The sequence below is a fragment of the Micromys minutus genome, assembly GCF_963924665.1.
Source record: "Micromys minutus genome assembly, chromosome: 32".
In the NCBI taxonomy this organism is placed as follows: Eukaryota; Metazoa; Chordata; class Mammalia; order Rodentia; family Muridae; genus Micromys; species Micromys minutus.
Genome location: NC_137967.1, coordinates 14,995,378 through 15,020,185, shown reverse-complemented (window position 1 = coordinate 15,020,185; position 24,808 = coordinate 14,995,378). Strand labels below are relative to the sequence as shown.

Genomic DNA, 24,808 nt, shown 5'->3' with positions numbered 1-24,808 from the left:
TCAGGACAAGAATTGGAACAAACTCGTAATCCATCACCATCACCCCGTGACTCTTGGGTCACGTGAGAAACGCAGTCTGAAAATACAGCTTGCTTCAGTGAAGAAGAGCGAAAGAACGACAGCTCTACATACCAAAACCTGACGTGGTTCGTTGGAATAGATGCTACCAGACACCCCCCCACACCCCCAAAAAGCAATAAATCTTAGAGTTGAAAGCAGAAATACATAACATGTACTATACTTGATCAGTGAGTGAGTTTAAAGAAGTTTCTAAAAACCATCAATAAAATGGATAACCGAACTTGAAAAGCTTTTCCTAAACCATCTGATACATAGATTAGATTTCCCAGGGCCTAAGGAGACATTGTTAAGACACAAATGCAACTGCCAGTGCTTGTGGGAAGTAGAACATCCTCAGACAGATATGTTTGTTCAGTTAGCTTTCGGTTTTATTTCAAGACGGGGTCTCTTAAAGTCTCTGTGTGGCGATCCTCCTGTTTCTACCCATTGAGAGCTGACGTTAGAAGTATATAGCACCGCTCTGGCTTGAACATGGAGTCTTGAGCCTGCTCAGCACGGTTCTGCCCCTGAGCTTTGTCCCCAGCCCTCTTTATTTTGAGATAGGTCTTGCTAAGTTACCTAGGTGGGCCTTGAACTCATGATGCCCTTTCAGATAGCTGGGACTGTAGACCTCTGTCACCAGGTACAGCTAAAAAGTTTTACTGCTATAAAATAATGTATTCATTTTGTGTGAAATTTGTGTGAATGTGTATAAAATTTTTTGATTGGCTCACAAACCTATAGAAATTTTGAATAAAGCCAGGATCCTCTTCAAGAAAGTAGAAAAATGTGCCGTGTTACCATATGTGAAACATGTGGTAGTCTTTATTTGAGGTAGGGCCTCATGTAGCCCAGGCTAGCCTCAATCTCCTAATCCTTAGCTTCCCAAGTACTGTGTAACATACCAAGAAAATTTGAAACATTGTCAACAACAGATTTGCCAATGCCTCCTTTTTATAAGGTTAAATAACCTTTTCACTGAGAGAAAAAGTTACAAATCTTCAGAGTATGTTGGTGTACTCACAGCTTGAGGAAAGCAGATGTAGGAAAATTAAGACTGTCCAGGGCCAAACTGAGCCACTTGAGACCCTGTCATATGCTAGAATCCTTAGAGAAGGTACTGTCAGAAGCAACCGGATTTTGAAATCAGGCAGCAAGCAAAGGCAGTGAACATGGAATTTGCCATGGAAATTGTGTGGTAGAATAGTCAACCCAAATTGTACCAGTGACTCCAATAACTATTTGAATAGGTCATTGCTGTCGTTGGAAGGAAGTTTTTCCTTAATTAAGTGGAATATTGGGCCGGTGTGGGACATATCTGGACTTGTATCCCTTGAGGGAAAGATAAGATTGCTGTTGTTTCAGATTAGCCTGAGGTCCAAGGAGCAGCCCCATCTCAAAAATGGAGAAAGACAGGCAGCTGGTGCTGTGGAAAAATTGAAACTGGGGGATGGGGAGAAAGCCCCATGCTGTTGAGATGCTAAGCAAAGGAATCATCTGAGCTCAGAAGAAAATAAAATAAAATAATGGCTTACCAAAAAATTAGGAAAAAAAGAACATAATGTCCAATGATTTATTAATAGGTATTTTTTATTTATATGTAACCAATAGCATGGCTTCCACAAATAAGCAAAAGTTAAAACTACCAAGAGAAAAGCCAGCTTGGGTTTTAACATGGCTGCCAAGCAAAATCAGGACAGAACATTTGAACAAAGACTGTTGAAAGGTCTAGCACTTACTTCCATGGCCTCTCCCAAATTCACAAAATACTCTTTTATGTGAGAAATTATTTTCTGTGTCTTGAACTTCAAGTCTGAATAAGTATCAGTCAGTTCAAATTTTATATAGTGCTGTCTTACATAGACCCAGGGATACTGTTCCATATATTTGGAAGTATAATTTTAATTAACCTCAAAATAACCACTAGTTAAAGAAAAACTTAATGGAGCCGAGGGGGGAAATGATAATTTACGGAGTGCAGTTGTGTGTAGTCGGCAAGGTTTCCAGGAAATAAATCAGTGAGGAATTCATTGTCTTAAGATGATGGAACATTTTAAAAGATGGAAGCAGACGTGATACATTAGGAGTTTAGTGGGAAGCAGAAGTAATGCAGGTTCTTAAACATATTCTGACATATTCTGGAATAATCTTTGGCTGTTAAGAAGGAATCACTGACGTTGGTAGTGACGTCTCTCGCATCTTTAATCCTAGCCTTTAGAAGGCAGAGCCTAGGTGATCTCTGAGTTCTAGGCCAGCCTGGTCTACATAGTGAGACCCTGTCTGGGGGAGGTAGGGGCGGTGGGGACCATAAGGCATCGTTCCTGAGGCCTGCATTCCAGTGTTCAGGAGTGTAGGCCCTGGACAGCCTAGGCTACATAATGAGACGCCTTCTCAACACTGAAACTGAATCCTACACACATCAGTGAAGAATGTCCTTTAGTGCTTCTAAGAGTAGAAAGTGGAATGTTAGAAAATAAAGACTAAAGTCCTCATTCATAGTCCTTGTCCAGAGTTTTGTTTTTTGGTTTTTTTTTTTTTTTTTTGGCCTTAACTATAGTTAATTGAGTCAGTCCCTTTCTGAGGTACATAGAGGTCCTTTTCTCCCTTGAAATAAAGAATAAGGTATATATTAGCTTCCATATACAGATATATATTAAAAGTCCATCCCAGGGTTGGATTTGCTACTTTCGAGTATATGTACATTTACAAAAGGCCAATGTTACTAGCTTTTGGTTCTTTATCCGATGTTGTACAGTGCCCTTATCCAATACCTTTGCTGACACTTTTTTTGTTTGTTAAGGCTTTGATTTCTCTGGTCTGCTAAGTGGGAAGTGTTGTGACAGTTTTAATTTGCATTTTCCTGCTGTATGTGAACTTGCATCTAATGCCATGTTTTCCTGTTCTCAAATATTGCATTTTCTGTGGAATGTCTCAGTACCGTTTTCTGTTGAGTGATTGTTTTCCTGGTGGCTGTGTAAGACTTACAAACCTATAGACTGTGCTTTTATCAGTTTTCTTTCTGTGTGCCTGGTTTAGATTTGTAAACTTAAGCAGTTCACGGTTGGAAGGCATCTGTCTTGGTATTTATGCCTGTAAATCATTTCCCCCCCCCCCCATTCCAATATATTTTCTAAAATCCCACGCTTCCCTCTCATGCTTTATGATTTAAAATGTAGATGCAGGGCTTCAAGCAGCTTTGGCTGTGTTGAGTTAGGCAGGGGACACCTTGTTCCTCTTCATGGATGGTGACATGGTTGTCCTAACACTTGGTCCTCTCATTTTAAGCACAAACTCATAAGCTGAGTTCCTGGGTTTTTGGACTCATCCCCTCCCCTTTAAAAATTCGTTTTTCGTTTTGAGATAAGTCTTGTTATTTAGCCTAGGCTAGCCTTCACCTCCCGATCCTCCTGTCGGCCTCCCGTGTGCTGGAATTACAGGTGTACCCCCACATCCAGTTGGACCTCTATCTGGCTGATCTATTGCCTCCCCTCCTCGCTCTCTGCTCCCTGCTCTTCTCCCCACCAGGACTCCTCTTTTTACAATTTAATTTTAGCCAGACACGGTGCATATACCTTGAACCCAGAACTCAGGGTGCAGAAGCAGGGGGATCTCTATGAGTCCAAGGGCAGCTTGGTCTACACAGAGTTCCAGGCCAGTCATGGCCATGTAGTGAGACTCTGCAGTTTCATTATGTGTGTGGTCTGTGCCTGTGAGGGCAGGTGCTTTCAGAGACGTAGGTGGCACCAGAAACATCTGCTTGCCTGGAGCTGGAGTTTAGGTGGTTGTCAGCCTGACACGGGTCTTAGGAACCAGGAACTGGACTGGGCTCCTCTGCAAGAGCATACTCTTCAGCACTGAGCTGGCTCCTTGTCACCCTCTTTTCATTTGAAACAGGGCCTCTCTCTGCAGTTTGTTTTGTATTTTATGTGTATGAGCATTTCCCTTGCATGCATTGGTGCCCAGAGAAACCAGAGGAAGACATTGTATCTCCTGGGACCAGAGTTACAGACATATTGGTGCTGAGACCTGAACCTGGGTCCTCTGGAAGAGCAGTCAGTTCTTACGCACTGAGCTACCTCTCCAGACCCCTCAAGTATTAAATGCCATAATGTTTAGTAATAATAATGATAATGAACCACTGTTAGAAACCTATCAGAAGACAAACCATTCAATAACCCAGCGTGGTGTCTAATACCTATAATTCTGGCAGAAGGGAGAGACCGAGTCACAGGAATCAGAAGTTCCGAGCCAGTCTGGGCTGTCGTTCAAATTCACAGAGCCCACCAATATCGGGCTTCAAGGGCTCCCACAAGCCAAATCTTGGGAGGAAAGATAGGCATCAAGATGAAAGAAATTAATCATGAGTCATTAAGAATCTATGCATACGTGCTGTTGAGACTGAAGAAACTGGTCAAGGGGGGAAGTTCTTCCTTAGGTAAGATCCCTCTTAGGGCTCTACTGCTGTAAAGGGACACCATAACCAGGGCAACTTTTATAAAGGACAACGTTTCATGGGGACCGGCTTTCAGAGGTTCAGTTCATCGTCATTGTACAGGGACGATGAAGGTATGCAGGCAGACGTGGTGTACCTTGAACATATATGACCTCAAAGACCCGCTTCTACAGTGATACACTTCTAATAAGACCACACATAACATTGCTACCCCCGTATAGCCAAGCATTCAAATACATAAATCTATGGGGGCCGAACCTATTCAAACCACCACAAGAATGTAAGAATACCGTGAAAACTAATCAACTATTCTTTCAGAGATGCCATACCTATGATCTCAGGTACTGTGATTTCCTAACCTTCATGCTGAAGCCTATATTAAACCCCAAGCCTGCTTCATTAAAAGAAAACCACACCTTAATTCTAGCACCACAGAAACAAAGGCAGGCGGATCTCTGAGTTCGAGGCTAGCCTGGTCTACACAAAGTTGGTCTCAAATATTTAAAAAGAAAGAAAAACTGGTAAAATAAATAAATAACTCAGGGGGTGTGATGGTGCGTGCCTTTATTGCCCACATTCGGGAAACTTGCTGGAGGATCACTTCAAGGTCAACCCCGTGTCCACAGAGAAACCCAGGGTCATTTAGGGAGACCACGGTTTAAAAAAAAATAGATGCCCAAACTAGCACAAGGGACGTGGTTCAGCAAGTGCTCCTCAAAGCATCATTGGGTCAGTTTGTTCAACGCCAGAATTACTGCTCTAGGCCTAAAGACTCGGCCATTTCGGAACCAAACTCCGTCTGTCCGCGTCCAGCACAGATGCCATCGAAACCTCCCTCCTCCCCTTGTGCGCATGCGCACTGCTGCAGAGACAGCCACACAACCCCCACCCCCATCCCCCTGCCCCAGTCCAGGAGCTGGGGACCTGGCTCGCAGCCTCCGCAGGGCTGGAAGCCCAGAACCTAGTCCAAGAAGCGAGTGTCGTTCCGTCTCTGGTTTGAGATCTGAGGTCCCAGAGCCTTCAGTATCACCGTCCATAGCACGTTGGTGCCACCGCTGCAGCGCCGAGGCCCGGGTCACCGCCGCTGCCCCGCCAGAGCACCCGCGACTCCGGGGACGCCCGTCACCGAGGTGGCCCCGGGCTCGTGCGGCCTGTGCTCTTCTCCCGTGACTCTCTCTGAGGATCCCAGGGACTCGGGTGGCCGTTCGTGGGTGCGGCTGGCGAGCTGCACCTAAACCCCGGCCTGGTTGAGGACGGAGAGGGAAGGCGGGGGTCGCGATCTGCACTGTGGAGACTTAGAGTCCTGGCACGCCTGAGGAGCTCAAAACCGGGGGACACCTGAGAGCTCGGGCAGCCCCCGGAGTGGTAACCCGGAGGAGCAGGGTGGCCGAGGCAGCAAACTCGGGCACGGGTGACTGTGGGCTGCTTCAGTCTAGCTCACTTGGGGGGAATACATCCGAGTGGGGGTCAGCCGGGACCCCTGAAGCGTGAAAGGGGTTCTGATCAAGTTCAGAAAAGCGTAGGGGGTGAAGCCTGTGGGCGTGGCGGCACACACCTGTCCGATCAGGATTTGAGGGGTGGAGGCAAGAGGAGAAGGCGCTCAAGGTCACCCTCTGCTGCCTAACACTGGGTTGCGAGAGACGCCCCCTCTGAAAGAGAAAAGAAGCAGGGCCTGGGGGGATCTTGAATTCGCTCTGCCAGTCTTCAGAAGAGGCCCTGGAAGCCAGCAGCCATACTTCTGTTTAAAAGCGAGATTATGAGTGAGTTTCTATGCTTATTGGGGGAGGGGCGGGGGGGGGGGACATGGGTTTATTTAATTTCCTTCCCTTTGAAAGCCGTCTGTGAAAACGTTTTACTAGCTGCGAGGGGTATCGCTGCTGCTCCAAGAGGATCAGGCGTTCAAGGCCACCCTGGGCTACATTGAGACTCTGTCTATTAAAACAAAAACACAAAACAATAAAAACTAACAACAACAACAACCAAAAAAACAAAAAAACCCACGAAGTATGGCTTTGTGTCTGAGAATTGCCCTGCATTTTCAGTGGGCAGAGACCTAATCAGGATTCCTCTTTTAGTACAGTGTCTGCGGTTCTACGGTGATGTAGCACCCAAGTGCTTGCTATACATTTAGTTGCCCCGTTCCAACGCGGAAATACCTCTGCTACAGGCTGATGTGATTTGTTAAGGACTGGCATGTTTTTTAAATGTTTGAGTTGGTGCTGGAGGGACCACTGAGGCACTTATTTTATGTATACAAGTGCTCTGTCTTCTGCTGCCAGAAGACGGCATCAGATCCCATTACAGATGGTTGTGAGCCACCATGTGGTTGCTGGGAATTGAACTCAGGACCTCTGGAAGAGCCGCCAGTGCTCTCAACCACCAAGCCCTCTCTCCAGCCCGGCACTGGTTAAATGTGGCACTGGATCTGAGGCAGCAGCTGATGCATCTCTGGGTGGGGGGAGTGGGAGATGGGGGACTTACAAATGCAAGAGCTGGGGTAACTCTGTGACAGAGCACTTAGGGAGGACAGGCTGGACTGTGGTCTTCAAAGGACTGCAAAAACAAACCAACAGAGACCAGGAAACCACATTCTTTTCTTTTAAAATTTATTTTTATGTATGTGTACTTCTTACGTGTGTCCGATGGGGGTCACAATAATGTGTTGGGCCACCTACATCTGGAGTAACAAATGGTTGTTGGGACCATGTGGGTGCTGACCATTGAACTCAGGTCCCCTGGAATGGAAACCAGTGCTTCCCTAACCACTGAACCATCTGACCACCCACCCGACCCAAATCTCTTTTTAGCCAGTCTCCTAGGTGATCCTGGTGTGTACTGAGGTCTCACTGCCACATTTTGCAGCTGAGTTCCCTGGAGTTTTGAGGAGGATGTATTTCTGTATAAGCCCTCTCTTGCCTCTCACAGTTTGTGTGTTGGAAGCCAGGATGTGTATGAAAAGGGAGAAGTAGGATAACGCATTGACTTTTTAATTTTGGAAGCTCTGGGACAGTTCTGGTCTCATGGTCGCGCCCTCTTCCTCCAGTTCTAGCCTCTGTGGATGGCTTCTCCAGGACATGATCCTTGAGGAAGGACAAGCCAGTTCCTGCAATTCTAGAATCATGGCCCATGTAAGTTGCTTTCTCTGTACTTGATATTATGACATATATATATGTATATATATATATATTACATAATATGTATATCACTGTTGATTTATGTTTTGCATGTGTGCATGCACATAGGGGCATATGCATGTTGTGGCACACATGTGACAGTCCCAAGTTTTGGAAGTTAGTTTCCTTCTCCTTTGTGTGACCTGAGGTTTGAACCCAAATCCTCAGCCTCCCACAGGTCCTAGCAATCAGCACATATGTATTTGCATTTACTCATTTTGTGTGGGTGGGTGCCACACGTGTCCGTGGAGGTCAAAGGATAAATTTGGGGAGTCAATTTTCCTTCCACAGTGTGTGTCCCCGAGATGGAATTGAGTTATCTGTATGTTCAAGACAGAGTTTCTCCATGAGGCCCTGCTCACTCTGTAGACCAGGCTGGCCTCACACTCAGAGACCTGTCTGCCTCTGCCTCCCAAGTGCAGAGATTAATGGTGTATGCCGTTCGGCATGTTTTATTATTTTTAATATATTTATTTCATTTTATTGGGTGTGAGTGTGCATGGGTGTATATATGCACACCACATACATGCAGGGGCTCCCAATGTCAAAAGAGGATGTTAGCTCTTTTGGAACCAGAGTTAAAGGTTGTTTCGAGTCACCATGGTGTTCTGAGAACCGAACCTGGATCCTCTTCAAAAGCAACAAGAGCTCCTGACCTCTGAGCTGTCTCTCCAGCCCCTTTAGAACACTTTCTCACGATTTTATTACTTTTTACTTATGTGTCTGGGTGCATGTATGCAAACTTGTAATGTGAGTGCTCAATATAGGTTCTGGGAACTCTGGTCCTCTGCAAGAGCAGCAAGCACTCTTGACTGCTGAGCCATCGCTCCAGTCCCCTGTGACTGTGATAGGATCATCTACTGGTCCCTAGTTAGGAACTACTTGGAAAGGATTAGGAGGTGTGGCCTTGTTGGAGAAAGTGTGTCACCAAGAGTGTGATTTAAGGCTTTAAAAGCCCACACCAGGCCCAGCTCCCTCTCCTTCCCCCCCCCCCATGTGTGTCTGTCTGTCTGTCTCTGCCTGCTGCCTGTGAGTCGTGCCTGTCTCCTTTCCACCATGATGATAATGAACTAACCTTCTAAAACTATAAGCTCCCCCCCCCCCAATGAAATGCTTTCTTTTTTAGGACTTGGCTTGGTCATGGTGTCTCTTCACAGCAATAGAACAGTGACTTAGACAGCCCCTTCCTCCCGGACACACAATACATTTTATCTTACACATAGCACAATGGCTTGTCATTGCAGAGGATGGTGATGTTCAGAGATGTGACTGTGGACTTTTCTCAGGAAGAGTGGGAGTGCCTGAGTTCCTACGAGAGGGATCTGTACAGAGACGTGATGCTGGAGAACTACAGTCACTTGGTGTCACTGGGTGAGCTCATCTGTGTCAAACCACGTTCCCAGAACTGGCATTCTAACTGTGAAGACCCTCTCTTGGTGGTTTAGAATGGACACCTCTGTGAAACACTTTTATGGTCCCACATAACTGAAATACACAGATATAGTTTAACTTTTATAAGTATAACTTATATTATAAATGTATAAATATATGTGTGTATTATATATATGTATAACTTATAAGTTTTATAAAAGTAAAACTTTTATAAAAATAACTTTTAAAAGGATGGGATTGTAAACAAAAAGAGAAATCTGTCTCTACCTTTGATCCTAAAAGAATTCTAGTTTTAATGTTTTCCCACCCTGGTAGCCATCTTCTTTGAAGACTTGATTAAACAGCATCTTTCTTTTGGTTCTGGAGCAGTGGCTGCTTTTGCAGAAGACTTAGGTTTGGTTCCCAGCATCCGCATGGCAGCTCACCACCTGTGCAACTCCAGTACCAGGGGATCCAGTGCCCCCTTATGGCCTCTGTGAGGAACTGCATGCACGTGGTGTGCACACAAGCAAAACACCTAAATACACAATAAAAGTTCAAAAACTAAAACAGCTGAGCATGGCGGCACATGCCTTTAATCCTAGGACTTAGGAGGCTGAGGCAGGCCAGTTTCTGAGTTCGAGTCCAACCTGGTCTATAGAGTGAGTTCTAGGATAGCCAAGGTTACACAGAGAAACCCTGTCTTGGAAAACAACAACAACAACAACAATAATAATAACCCCCTGTGTGTGCCTCCCCACAAGGTCTCGTGCACCTTATCTTGCATTCACTGTGTAGCCATGACACCAAACCCCTGATCCTTTCTTTATCTCCTAAGTGCTGGGAGATACACAGCCATGTATCACCCCACCTGGCAAATAGATCCATTCTTCAAATATATTCTGTCCTTTTCTTCCAAGCAGGATGTTCCGTTTCTAAGCCAGATGTGATCACCCTGCTGGAACAAGGCAAGGAGCCCTGGATGATCATGAGGACTGACAAGAGAAGGTGGGACCAAGGTAAGTGCTCAGTGGGTCCAGGCGGTGGTGTGTGACTGTTACACATCTGTCGGCTGGAGGACGTGTCCCTAAGGATCTGATGGGGAGGTTGTAGGATGTGTCCTAAGGATGTGGAGAGGTTGGAGGACCCACCCCTAAGATGCTGGTGGGGAGATCGAAAGATGCTCCCCTAAGATGCTGGGGAGAGACATGAAACTTGGAAAGAAAACGTAGATCGTTCAGCATGGGTTACCAATGTCTTTCCTCTCTACTTCAATTTGCCATGTCTTTCTCTCTCATATTTCCCTTCCCTTTCAACAAGGGGAAAGCTTTCTTGTCTGGTGATAATCATTTTGCCTGTTTTATATCTAATTTCTTCATAGATAATATTTTGGTATTTTAAATCCACCCCGGCACACCCTTAAGAAACATCCAAATTGTTTTTATTTTATTTGTATGGTTGCTTTGCTGGTACGTTTGTCCGTGTGTTGCTTGCATGTCTGATACTCGCTGAGGGCATTGGATCCCCTGGAAACCACGGTTGCAGGTGATTATGGACCACCATGTAGGTGTTGGAACTTGAACTCTGGTCCACTGGAAGAACAGTCGAATGCCCTGAACTGCTGAGCCATCTCAACAGCCTAAGTTTTCTTTATCTGAGAAGGGGTCTTACTGTGTAATGTAGCTGATTGTGAATTCCACATCCTCCTGTCTCAGATCATTTTCAGTCCTGGGTCTTCAGGCCAGTGCTGCTGTGCCCACTTTGTATTTCAGTTTCTATGTATCGATTTATTGTTCTCATTTCGAGGCTTTTATAGTTACATACAATAAGCAGGGATAGAAAGGTGGCTCCGCTGTTAAGAACACTAACAGGTAATATACAGGGTCTGGCTTCTGTTTCCAGCACCCACACTGTGTCTCAGGGGACACGATGTCCTTTTCTGGCCTCCAGGAGCACTGTATGCTCATGGTACACACACGTACATGCAGGCACAACACATGTAAAAGTTAAAAAATAACAAGCCCATGCTTGTGTTGGGGTGTAGTGTAACTCACTGGTTGAGCAGCTGTCTAACCATGGCCTTGATCACCAGTACCACATAAGATAAAACACAAAATATATGGCTTATTAATTAATATCCTGAAATGTCAAGGGGTAGTGGATCACGCCTTCAATCCCAGCACTTAAGAGGCAAGTGGATCTCTGTGAGTTCAAAGCTGACCTGGTCTGAAAGCAAGTTCCAGGCTAGCCAGGGCTACATAATGAGACTGTCCTGGTGGAAGAAAACAAATTTGAAGTGAGTAAGTATTAGGAGAAAAGCGGATAGGGCATTGATGTGGCGGATTAGAATGAGGTTTAGGGACAAGAGTAATTCGAGAGTGGCCCAGAAAACCACCAGTCTGAAGAGGCTCTGGTTTGCTAAAGATGGTTGGGAAAGATGGGACTCCATGAACATCAGTTTGCATAACCTCGGTGCTGCGCAACACGGAAAGTACACTTTATTCCATAAAGGCATTTTTGGTTTTGTTTATTTGTGCTGGACGTGGTGGTGCTAGGGATGGAATCTAGGGCCTCACACAGGCCACCGGGGAGCTCTACCACAGCTGCCGAGTCCCCGCTGGTCTGTGATCAGTCTTTTACTAAACGTCCCAGGTACCTCCGGTGTAAAAGTCAAGTCCAGCTTTTCCTCGAAGCCCTATGCTCTCAAATTATATTACAGATACCTCAGCCATATAGCTGGGCTCTGCTCTGACTAGATCTAACTTAAAATATCCCATTCATATTAACCTACCTTCTGCCGTGTGGCTGGTCACCTGCGCTCAGGCACCACGTGCCCATCTCTCCACGTCGTCCTGGGCAGATGTCAGGTGCCTCACTCTATCCTAGAATGCTCTCTGCCCATTCAATTGTTTAAAGTGGAGAGGCTTGGGAGCCAAGAGTGCTCAGTGTATTCGCAGAGGACCCGAGTTCAGTTGCCAGAGCCGGAATGGCAGCTTACACTGGAACCTACTATGCCAGTTCCAAGGGATATGGCTTCCGTGGACTCCTGCACACACGTGATACACATAAACTCATGCAGGCAAACGAATATGAAATCCATAGGGCTTAAAAATGAATTTGAAGTGGAGATTCTCACATTTTGATCCACATCTAGATTATCAAACCGTACCATTTTCTTTATCCTTTCTTAAGCCTTTTTGTAAAATCACATGATTATTTTGGGGCTGTTAAGTCCTTTTTCAGCTGTTTGTTTTGTCTTCTTTTCGTTGTCTTGAGTAAAGTCTTGTGTTGTGGCTCAGGCTGGCCTGTACCTGAAGCGTTTATATCAACCTCCCAAGTGGTGACATCCCACCTGCTAGAGGCTTGTTTTTGTTACTTTTATTTCTTTATTTCATCCAGGCGTCATGCGTTTATCTCCTTTTGCTTTCAGATCCGGAATCCAGACACAGAAGTAAAGTGCTATTTCCAGAAAAAAATACTTATGAAATTAATCTATCTCGGTGGGAGATAATGGAAAGAATTAAAAGGCGTGGCCTCGAAGACTCCCTTTTTCGGAAAGATTTTGAATATAAAATATTTGAAGAGCAAGAGAACTCTCATAGGGTATATTTCAGCCGCGTGAAAAAAAGCCACCCTGGAAAAAGACCTCCGTACAGAAAACGCACATCTGTTAGCCTCTACCAGAAAAGCCCTAGCCGAGAAAAGCCCTATGAGTGCGGGGAGTGTGGGAAGGCTTTCAGAGTCCGCCAGCAGCTCACTTTCCATCAGAGGATCCACACGGGCGAGAAGCCCTACGAGTGCAAGGAGTGTGGCAAAGCCTTCCGACAGTGCGCCCACCTCAGCCGCCATCAGAGGATCCACGCCTCGGACAAGCTCTACGAATGTAAGAAGTGTGCAAAGATCTTCACGTGTAGCTTGGACCTTCGAGGGCACCAGCGATCTCACGTGGGCGAGAAGCCCTACGACTGTCGAGAGTGCGGGAAGGCCTTCCGAGTCCGGGGACAACTCAGCCTCCACCAGAGGATCCACACCGGCGAGAAGCCCTACGCGTGCACGGAGTGCGGGAAGAGCTTCCGGCAGGTGGCGCACCTCACCCGCCACCAGAGGCTCCACGGTGGCAGCTCGCGCCACGAGTGTAAGGACTGCGGCCAGGCTTTCCTGTGCAGCACCGGCCTCCGGCTGCATCACAAACTGCACGCGGGGGAGAAACCCTACGACTGCAAGGAGTGTGGGAAGGCGTTTCGGGTGCGGCAGCAGCTCACCCTGCACCAGAGGATCCACACCGGCGAGAAGCCCTTCGACTGCAAGGAGTGCGGGAAGAGCTTCAGCCGCGGCTACCACCTCACCCTGCACCAGAGGATCCACACCGGGGAGAAGCCCTACGAGTGCAAGGAGTGTCGCAAGTTCTTCCGCAGGTACTCGGAGCTCATTTCCCACCAAGGCGTTCACGTCGGGGAGAAGCCCTACGACTGCAAGGAGTGCGGCAAGGCTTTCCGGCTGTTCTCCCAGCTGACTCAGCACCGGAGCATCCATTTGGGGGAGAAACCCTATAAATGCATGGAGTGCGAGAAGACGTTCAGACTCCTCTCACAACTTACGCAGCACCAGAGCATCCACACGGGCGAGAAGCCCTACGACTGTAAGGAGTGTGGGAAGGCCTTTCGGCTCCACTCGTCCCTGATTCAGCACCAGAGAATCCACTCTGGAGAGAAGCCGTACAAGTGTACGGAGTGTAAAAAAGCCTTCCGTCAACACTCGCACCTCACCTATCATCAGCGGGTTCATAAGAATCCTTAAAGGTCCGTCTCCGGACCCATGCACCGCAAACGTATTAAGGAGCATTAGAAAATTACAAAATTCTAGAAGGAAAAATAAGAAGGTTTTACTCCTTTTTTTTTTTTTTTTTTTTTGCTTACAAAGTAACGACGTTAAGAGGTTTCAGTCAAAGGGGGAAAATGTTAAACTTTTGGAAATTCTTTCGTAAATGTATGAAAGGTATTCTGTGTAGCAGCTAAGGGCGTAGTCAGGGCACCAACTCACGTTGAAAATGAGTAAATAAAAAGCGTTGTTTAGCTTGCCTTGCCTGCATAAACTCTCAGACCTACTGAAAGTAGATGTGGTGCGGTTCTTAGAGAGTTCCACCAGAATCGCCTGGAATTAGGAAGTTGGATCAGGAAAGCCGTTTTGTGACCTACAGTAGGGCAGGGGTTCTCAACCTGTGGGTCACGACCCCTTTACGGTTAGACCCACCTTTTCATGGGGGTCACACCATCAAAACACAGATTTATTTGCATCATGGTTCTCAACAGTAGCAAAATTACCGGTATCCGGTAGCAACGAATAATTTGGTGGTGGGGGTCACCACGACACGAGGAACTGTACTGAAGGGTCACAGCGTTAGGGGGGTTGAGAAGCACTGCTTTAGAATTTAACCACAGGGCGACCGGCTTGTACCTGGTAGTGACTAGGTCCGGCTGGTATCTGAACCTACCGGTAGATCTTTACGGTGTAGCACCGTAAAGCATTCGGTGCCTTGCACTGAGTCGGTGTGACGTATTAGAAGCATCAAACCTCTAAATCAATGAGACAACTACCAACAGGTTTTTTTTTTTAATGAGTTAAAAAATATATATATAATCTATGCCAGATCTTCATAATCCTTCTTGTGTGTTTTTAAAAAGTTTTCTACACATTTAAGACTGAAGTGAATCCTATTTGTAACCTTTTTAAAACTACTTTCTAAACGTAATAAAGACTTTTTTATGGGCAGTGATGTCAAACATGAATTATTTCAGGGCGACCACCCACATGGGCTGTTTCTCTGCAGCACATCACAACACAACTAGTCTGTTTACCATAAGTGTAAAAGAGAACCAAATTCAAGCATCTTTATTCCTGCCTAGCACACTGTATGCTGGGGTCTTCGAGGTGTGAAAATCGGAAAGTTCTCAAATAGATAGTATTTGAGATAATTCTCCAAGAAACATACTTTTTTTTTTTTTTTTTTTTTTTTTTTTTTGTCTTTTCTGTTCCTTTCTTTTCTTGGAGGTGTATCTGGTCTATCTCAGACTCACTGTGTTCTGCCTCAGCCTCCCAACTGCTGAGATTATAGGCTTGCACCTCCAAACCTGGGCTACTGGGTGATGTGTTTTAGAAACGGTACTGTAGTTAAGTAAGAATATTAATGCTGTGTGTAGAGAGAGTCTTTTATAAGCATCACGGTTGTTGAAAATATTTAATCCCAAATGGGCTTTCTACCCTGCCTTTCATCACTCAGCTCCCAGATAAAAGATGCACAACCTTTGTATTTATATTAGGTTTTAATCAGCACTAGATGTACTGGTCCATCCAGTACAAAGCCAAGCAGTCCTCTGAGCGGGGAGTGAGGATGATTATAGGAAAGAAGACTCAGAGACAAAGGTTAGAAAATCGGGAGGACTGCCCAGTCAGTACTGTAGTAGCCTAACTTTAATTCTCTTAGGCTTTGCATACTTTACAGCATCATGGGAAATGAAGTCCTAAGTTAGCAGAAACAATGGCTGACATACATTAGATATCTGTACCTCCATCTGGAGGCCTCCCTATTCCTCCCTGTACCTTCCTCCAAGATTAACAGAACATTCAGCCTCTTGCCTTGAGCTTTAAGTGTAACTCCTTTTATCGGTCCATGTGACAGGAGGCCAGGAAATCTGCCAGTAGATCCTAGCCTGACTTGACTCAGCCTCATAGGCAGGCTGCCACAGAAGCAGGCAAAATGGCTCCCGACAACTAGAGTTGGGTAGATATCTATATATCTAAACGTTTACAATCTACTTCCCATCTGCTTTCCCAAACGATAATTCACCACATTCTGTCTGGGCTGCTTTTAACTTCAGTTGACCAGCCCTCATGGCCAAAATTTCACAACTCACCTAACCCATGGCATCTTCTCTTCTTCCCACCTTCTTCCCTCTCCTCGTGGTTTTCCTCTGACCCCAAGCCTGCCTATGTCTCTTCTGCCTAGCTAGTCATCGTCTTTATTTGACCAATGGTTTTAAACTAAGGAACAGGGTCACAGTGTATGTGTGGATTATCTTGTCCCTTGGGCAACCAGGTCTTGGGGGGGCAGTATTTACCATTCATTACAATACATAACAAAAGACCAAGCCTCAACACATCACCTGTCAATAGGAAAACCTAAGGCCAATGAGCTGAGGCAGGAAATAGGAGGTGGAAGAGAATGGCAGGAAGAGAGAGAATTCTGGGAGATAGTGAAAGGCTTGGGAGATTCGGGCTGGAATGCTGAGGAGACAGATGTAAACCAGCAGGTAGCTGAACTCAGAATAGAATAAAGAAAAGATTCGCCCCAGACTTGAATTCATGAAACTGAGGAGAGGTAATTAACCATGTGGAAGACATAGACTAGTTTAAATGAGTAAAATAGGTTACAAGATAGTCAGGGGATGAACCTAAGCTGCGGCCTGGGCATTCATTAATAATTAGTCTCATTCTGGGAGCAGGGGCTGGGAAGGAAAAACTGATTTATTTTTACAAATGTGTATTGAAATTAGACATAATGGAAGCTGTCTTACGAGAGTATTATTTTGCTGAAGCAGACGCATGAGAGGGTGTTTGGCTGAGAACAGACCCATGGTGTTTTTCTACAAGCTGTCTAGTGAAAGGGCATTACTGAAGGAGATTTTCTGGAGTGCACACTGTAGAGGACTTGTGATGTTTGGAGAGAGAGAGTGTAAGTATAACCCATCAGACAGTAGACAATGCCCTGCATTGTTTTGCCTTACAACACTTTGCTGGTCTTCATTGGGTTGCTGATGACACTCTTACTCTGATGTTCACCTTCCTTTCTTCAATGATCTTCATTTGTTGTAGACGGTTGTCTTTATGAAGGTGAAGACAGGCGCAAGATAAAGCAAGTCCTGTGACTGGATAAGAAAAAAAAGATAGGTAAGAACAGAGGGAGAGGAGGGAAGCCAGGGAAGAGAGGAGAGGCAAGATGGAGGACAAAGATGACCCATCTCCACATGGCTCAGCATAGCCACAGGTAGTTATGATTATCTTATAAGAGATGGATTAGTATAGGACGATTTCTCTGGTCTAGTTGGGCAGATTGTATCATATCAAATGGCTCTGAGTTTATTGTGTGGAAGATTTGTGGAGTGAGAATTCGCTGAGATATAAATCTGATTGTTAAACTGCGAGATTCTGGAGCTTTGATTTGGTCAGGCTGGTGTGGTCAGAGTTCTCGGCAGAAATAGTATAAACAGGACTCAGTGACAGTTCGCTTTCGTCTCTGGCCACCTGTGCAGTTCTTCCTCGGACTTGAATCTTCGATGATCTTCCCTTGATTGAAGGCACAGCAGGGGACTTCTGGCATTCAGGCTGGCTCTGGTCATTCTAGCTGACTCCTGCCAATTCTGCGGAGGCCTAGCTGTTTCTGCTGGATCGTGCCACCGCTGCTGATTCATGTCTGGAATCCTGACACTACTGAACTGGACAATGGAGATTGGAATTGTCCCAAAGAACTACTTCTAAACAGGTCCACATCCCCTCATCCTATTTATCATCTTTTCTCCTCTACCTTTGGACAGTGGGCTTGAAGGAAGGGGTCAAAACATTTGAGAAAACTTATTAAAGTTGGTTTTGAAAAATCTAAGCTTACAGGTGGCGCCCAATGTGGCTTAGGCATAATGGGTGATTCTGTGTTAACAGTGGTCTTTAAGGAGGTGCGCGAAATAGCATCTATGGCCACTGCCTTATGTCTCCTACCTTGTTCCTAGAAGGGGGTGTGGTTTTGTTTCGTGGTTTTTATGTATGTTCTTTTGAAAAAGGTTGGGAGGAAAGCTGACAATTCTGTTCCGTTAGGGAAGATTGAATCGTTGGCTGAGCGTGTGGAGAGTGCTCAGACGAGTGCACTACCGTAGGCTTTGCTTGGACCTCCACAAGCACCTTCAGCCTTCCCAGCCTTTGTGCAGCATGTGGCTGGTAATGATGCTCCTGTCTATGATGACTTGACCCGGCGTCCGTTAAACACTATGCAGAATAGGATTATCTCTGAAGGCTAGAAGGGATTGGTTGGTGTCAGCTGTTTTAGAGCTGGGGAACAATTACAAAGCTTACTAAGGAGGAGGCACAAAGCCACAAAACTGGAACAATGGGATATAGCAAGGGGCATAAATGTTACTGAAGGCCAACTGCTTGGTGAAGGGCTGGTTTACAAGCACAAATCCAATCTGATGATGGCACAATTGAACAATGTCCTGTGTGGCTTTAAAGGCCGGGGATGTAAATGAGAATCAGGGAATAAATTCTACCTTATTTACGAAGGTAATGCAGGGACCTACGGAAGCGTTCGCCGATTTCTTACAAAGATTGGATTCAGCTGTAAACAGAGCCATATCAGACCATAGTCATTGATACGAATATTGGCCATCGAAAGGACGAATACTGAATATAAGAGAGCAACCAGACCATTGAGAGCACAAGTGTTGCAGTAAATATTAAAAAATAAAAAATGATTTATCTCTTTATTGGCCCCGCAGTCCCACTCCGAGGGCCTGATTCTAGTTCTGAGCCGCACTCACCTCTGTCGCTAGGTCCAAGCCGCCACTCAGGTCTCACTTTGTCCTCGAGACTCCCTTCCCTTGGTGGTTTTCTTCTGCCTGTTTTCCGCCTTTGTCCTGGGGTGTTTCTTTATCCCAAAACCCAACACAAACACCACTCTATAGCCCTGTAGCTTTTCATACATGTTTATGTGTTCAATTCTCGATCCACAAACCCTTTACTCAACGATATTTCACCAAATAGACAAAGATACAAACTACCCTTCGAAATGAGATACAATCCTTAAATGTTCATAGCTATTTAACGCCAGTTAAGCCCACCTGGATCTAGCTCATCTTTATGGAGGGGTTCACCTTTCTTTCTCCTCTGTCTGCCCCCCTCCTCTGACCTCTCCCCCTGATCCTCTCTCTCCACCTCCCCTACCTCCACCCAGTCACTGGTTTTCCTTTATTTTACTAATTAAAATGGGAAGGTTCAGATAAAGTCACCTCATGAGTACGTGACTAGGCAGCCCTTCTTAGGGAAGTGGAATTAACATTAAAATACAAACAGCTTCAGGACCATCTACACACAAGGAGCCCCGACAGGTGAATGGATAAGAGAGACAAGGTATTGGATTTCAGGAGCATCAAACTAATATCATAAAGCAAGCCATATCTAGCAGCCTTAGAAATCTAAATGACCAGTGCTTTAAGTGTGGTGAATTTGGTCACAAAGTGTCCAATGGATTACCTCTGTGGGAACAGAAGGCCAACAGGAAAGTTGAAACCTTATGGAGCTGACATACCCATAAATTTATATGGAAGGGATTTTTTTTTACAACAGTGGAGTACTAAAATAAATATTTATGCAATTACAGGGACAGCAAATGAGAAAGTTGGGAGTGACATGGAAGATGGTTCTACAGAAGATATTGATATGGTGATCAAAAAAAAAAAAAGAAAAGAAAAGAAACAAAGAAAGAAAGAAAGAAAGAAAGAAAAATCACAAGCTGTGCCCGTGATCCAAAAATAGGAGATCATAGAAACTGTATTTATAAATGTATAAAAGGGTCACCTTGCCCCTAAAATGGTTACGAAACATATTTGTATGGCAGGTGATCCATAAAAGAAAAATTGCTGGCACTTGAGCAACTAGAATAAGAGCTCAATATATAGAAGAGTCCACCAGCCCATGGAATTCCCCCGTGTTTGCTGTAAAAAAGGAATCAGGAAAATGGCGGATAATCACAGACTTAAGAGCAGTTAATAAGGTAATTCATCCGGTGGGTCATTTACAGCATGGACTTCCTTTACCATCTTTGCTACCAAAATCATAGCCGATAATAATATTTTACTTAAAACACTTTTTTTTCTCAACTCCCTTGCATGAGAAAGACAGGGAAAGTTTGCTTTCTCTGTACCTACTTTGAATAATAGTCATCCACTAAAGAGATACCACTGGAAGGTACTTTTACTGGAAGTGTCAAATAGCCCAACTTTTATGTCAGCATCTTACGCAATAACCATTAGAAATTATTCGTAAGCAATATCTGTCATCTATTACTTATATGGGTGACGGTCTGTTGGCTGATTCTGACAAAGATGTTTTAGAGAATATGTGTAAGGTTACACAAAGAATCCTTCATCACGTGTCCTTTCACATGTGTGCTTTATCAGAACATCCTCTCTCCGTGTCTGCTTCAGTGAAACGTTCCTTCGGGAGTCTGCCTTAATCTTTCACCTGTGTCTACTTCAGAAAAACACTCCTTTGGGTGTTTGCCCCAGCAAAAAAAAAAAAAAACCAACCGATACAACAGACTCTCCAAAGAATCTTAAGTTTCCACTTCCCAAACCATTCATACATGAAGAATAAGAATAAGTAAGTATTAGAAAAGAACACCTGAGAAATTAAGGATGGGAAAACTGAGGACATGGGGAAAGTGAGTGTGGGCTGGAGTTTGGTGTCTCCAGTTTCTCAAAGGGTACTTACTCTAGGCTTAGATTCTTTTAAAAACCTACTTTGACACACACACACCCTTCTGCCTCACTGTCCAAAGGTAGGGGAGAAAATACAGTAAATAGGACGAGGGGATGTGGACCTGTTTAGAAGTAGTTCTTTGGGACAGTTCCAATCTCTGTTGTCAGGACATCATCAGTCCAGTTCAGTAGTGTCAGGATTCCAGACATGAATCAGTAATGGTGGCACGATCCAGCAGAAACCTCCAGGCCTCCGCTAAATTGGCAGGAGTCAGAGGAAGCCACCAGGACCAGCCAGGACACCTGGACAAGTTCTCTGCCTTGCCTCTCTCAAATCATAGATCAGCAAAGACTCTAGACCAAGGAGGCTCCCCATCACTGTCCGTTGAGTCCTATTTATGCTCTCTCTAAACATCATGGGTCCTCCCATGAGTCTGGCATCAGCAAAACACCACGTGAGTCTGTATCACCTGACATTTTCCTGAAACTTCCACTCCAGGATTACAGTCATGGGGTGGGCCAGCACTTTCAACAGAAGGAAAACAAGCCATGTCTTGACAAAAGTAAAGGGATGTCAGGAAATCATACGTTATCCTGAGTTGTCATTCTTTATTCATCTCTAGAGGCCTTTCTCTAAACAGGGCAGAGCTTAGAAATGGGGGTGGAGGGCAACACACCAGGCTCTTGTGAGTGCCTTTCGACTATTTCAGAGGTCACTTTGGCTCAATATTCATAGCACCCATCAAAAAACCAGAGAAGTCTAGGAGCTTCCTGTGCAGTGGAAGGAACCAGACAAAAGTAGGATGACTGTAGATCAAGACAGAATCCACCCCAGGGTGTGACATACGTCCCCTTGGCTGGAGTCACCTATAATGACTCAATCAATCATACACCATGGGGACACAAAAGCCACAGGTGCTTTAGCAGGGAGACCCAATAACAGTCACCCCTGCCCCCCCTAAGTTAGAAAAGGTCCACTGGGAAGCAGTCACACCTCAGTTGGACACCTTACACTCTCCCAAAGTTTGGCAAATGCTCACAAACACATAAAGCCAGAGAACTCACACTTGAGGGACCTCAAACTGGTAAAAAGCGCGGCACAAAAACGGTCACACAGACTCCAGTCACACACACAAAGGGTGTGATCATACTCACCAATCGAGTAGTCCTCTCTGCCTTCACATCCCCTAGACTATCATCCAGACACATGAGAACAGTTCGACATGGCTCCGGATCTCCCAGAGTTAGCTTGCTCCCTTCAATGCCCTGCGCAGGAGGGAGCATCCAGACACTTGGCACCAAGGCATCTCATTATACCTAAAGAGGCTATTAAGTTCTCCCCAAACCCGTCAGGAGAACCCTAACCTCTCCTCAAAAGAGGTTCTCAGGAGAGCGAAGTACGATGCTTGGAAATGTAGTCTGGGAAGCGACAGGGGGTCTAAGTCTGGGCTGAAATCTGTGGTCTGAACAACAGATACAAAGTGTTCGGCTGTTTTTCGGAATCCTGAGGAAATTCTAGCGGACAAAGTCTCCGTAGATCAGACTCATCCCTCCCCCCCCCACCCCCGTCGCAGAGACACTAGATAAGAACCCCTTTTATTGATATGCAAGTTCGCCCATTGCTTAACTCACTCATGCTAATTGACCGTAATTCCTCTGTTGACAATTGGCAACAAATATTCCTTTGAGACAGCTCAGACAGCTTCGATTCGTAGAGCTCTCCTGCCTCAGCTTCCCTGAAGCTGGCTGGCAGTAAAGACGTGAGCCACTGTGTCCCGCACGTTGCGATGCAAATGGTTGTAATTATCAAAAGACATTTTGTGTGTGTGTGTGTGTGTGTGTGTGCGCGCGCGCGTGCTCAAGTGGCCTTCAGCAGACGACTAGCAGGAGTAGATTCTCGCCTTCCACGGTGTGTCCCGAAGGATCGAACCCAAGTTATCAGACTTGGCGTCAAGCTCCTTTTCCCTCTTAAATCCTTGCAGGTTGAGCTGGTCTGGTTCAGTCTTTCTTTGACCCAGCACTATCTCTGCACTGAGAGTTTCCAAAGGACCGCCACTCAAGTGGCAACAAACCACGAGGTATTCTGGGAAATGTAGTTCGAGGACGTGCCGGCGACCGGAAGCGCACGGCTAGAGTCGGCTGAACTATCCAATCCCCATGCGGAAATCTGGTCAGGGAGGCTGTTCCGAATTCGACTTCCTGCTGGAAGTTGGGGCCCGCAGACCGGAATGTAGGACCCCAGCATCTGAGACCAACCCAGCTGTGGCAGTTTGACCAAGAGGAAGCCACCCTCGTCCTGTAGGTGACAGAGTGCGCAGTGACAGCCCTGAGCATGTGAGCGAGAGAGCACGGGGAGATTAGATTGCTTGAGCTTCAGGACCTGGGAGGAGTTGAAAACTGCAAGGAGAGGAAAATGAGCGTGAACATGAGTTGGGGTCAGCTGTGTCGCTTTGTGAGTGGAACGAGCTGTTGTGGGGAGGGGACATTGTTTGTGGATCAAATGGTTCTTGGGGGTTGTGTCTCGACTGGGTGGACCACTGTACGCAGGTGGCTGAGATTATAGAGATATCTGAAGCCTCCTAAATCTCATTTTCTTTTAAAATTCCGGATAGTAAGTGTGGTCTTCTGGAGTGTTTGCGTTACGGGAGGGGAAAGGTACAGCTGATAATAACCAATTAGCACGTTTATTTTTCCGTAAGTTAATTGTGCGACGTAAGCGATGTACAGGCAATATATTCGACTTTTTTTTAAAAAACGGTGTTTTGTCCGTTGGGGTGGGTGTTTTTGGTTTTTGTTTTGTTTTGTTTTGTTTTTGGGGAGGGGAGGGCTGGGTGGGTGGAGTATTAAAGCCCAGCGTCCTCCAAGCAGACATCTTAACTTCTCTAGAGAGTTCCTTTTATATAATATATTAAATATATATTTACTTTATGTATATGAGTACAGTGTATCTGTCTTCAGACACATCAGAAGACATTGGATCCTATGACAGATGGCTGTGAGCCACCATGTGGTTGCTGGGAATTGAACTCAGGACCTCTGGAAGAGCAGTCAGTGCTGTTGAGCACTGAGCCATCTCTCCAGCACTCTAGAGAGTTCTTGAGAAGACACAGGTCTTGAGGCTAGCTTGCAATTCTCTTTATGACCAAGTTTGACCTGAACTCCGGGTCTCTGTACCTCCCCTTCTCCAGTGGTTTCTGTTGTTTTGTTGTTTAGACAGGATCTTGCTATAGCCCTGGTCACCCTTTGGAGGATGGTCACCCTTTGGAGGATGGTCACCCTTTGGAGGATGGTCACCCTTTGGAGACAATCCTCCTGACTTTCAAGGACCGAGACAACAGTCCTTAATCACATCTTAATCGAGCAGCCTCACCACGATTAAAACAAGCTGCACACAGTACTGAAGAACCAGTAGGGTTCAGCCACAACCATGTGTGCCCATATCATCCAGATTTCGAATGTCATCTCGTTTCCTTATCTGAAGTACCACAAGCCTACTCCCTTCCGTTCCTCTTTTTGAGATAGAGCCTCTCTGTGTAGCCCTGGATAGCACAGAACTTGCTATGCAAATTCATACTGACATTGAACAGAGATTCATCTGCCGATGCTGGGATTACAGATGTGGGCCATTATGCCTGTGATGCATGTATATATCTGCTATTGTGTGTGTGTGTGTGTGTGTGTGTGTGCTAACATCATTAAAGACCCAAGCTCAAGCACAGTTGTTGAGTGGTGGTTTTTGTTGGATTTTGAGATAGGCTGTAGCTTATGCTGGTCTCAAACAGGATATGTATCAGACCAGTGTCTAGGGTTGAATCTGTGTCCTCCCAGCTCCAAGTGCGAGCTAGAGCTTTAGGCGAGCACCATCACACCTTGCCGGTGAGTTGGTATTTGAATTAAAATTTAGGTCTTACATCATCCTCTCTCGGGCAGACTATAAGGTCACTGAACCGGATGCAGCCTCGTTGAACAAGAGACTGGTGGGTGGACAGAACCTCGAAGGAAGTTCTTAGCCCAGTAGCTGAATGGGGACCATATATGGCACCGATATCTGTTGAGGGGCTGACACCATTGAAGTGCCTTCAGGAATTACTCGAAAGCCCTGCTCTTAAGTTTTCATTGATGTAAACCATCCTCCTCCATTGGGACTTAAGCAAGTAAACAGATGGGTGGATGGCATCACTATACCCAAGAACCATACCTTGAGCAGGCATTTGCAACACATGCTTTAAGGA

At 45.6% G+C, this 24,808-nt stretch overlaps 1 protein-coding gene and 1 long non-coding RNA gene across 2 annotated transcripts; both read left to right on the top strand.

The window, feature by feature from the left end:
* Positions 1-7,499: 7,499 nt before the first annotated feature.
* LOC308413981 lies at positions 7,500-10,076 on the top strand. Its single transcript, XR_013974854.1, has 3 exons — positions 7,500-7,641; positions 8,931-9,057; positions 9,981-10,076. It is a non-coding gene; the product is annotated as an uncharacterized lncRNA (long non-coding RNA).
* A 2,491-nt stretch (positions 10,077-12,567) lies between these two features.
* LOC308413394 (uncharacterized protein) lies at positions 12,568-13,854 on the top strand (the record flags this gene model as incomplete). Its single annotated transcript, XM_080908341.1, has 1 exon — positions 12,568-13,854. The coding sequence occupies one exon, from the start codon at positions 12,568-12,570 to the stop codon at positions 13,852-13,854; it is 1,287 nt and encodes a 428-aa protein (XP_080764467.1).
* Between the last annotated feature and the right edge of the window lie 10,954 nt (positions 13,855-24,808).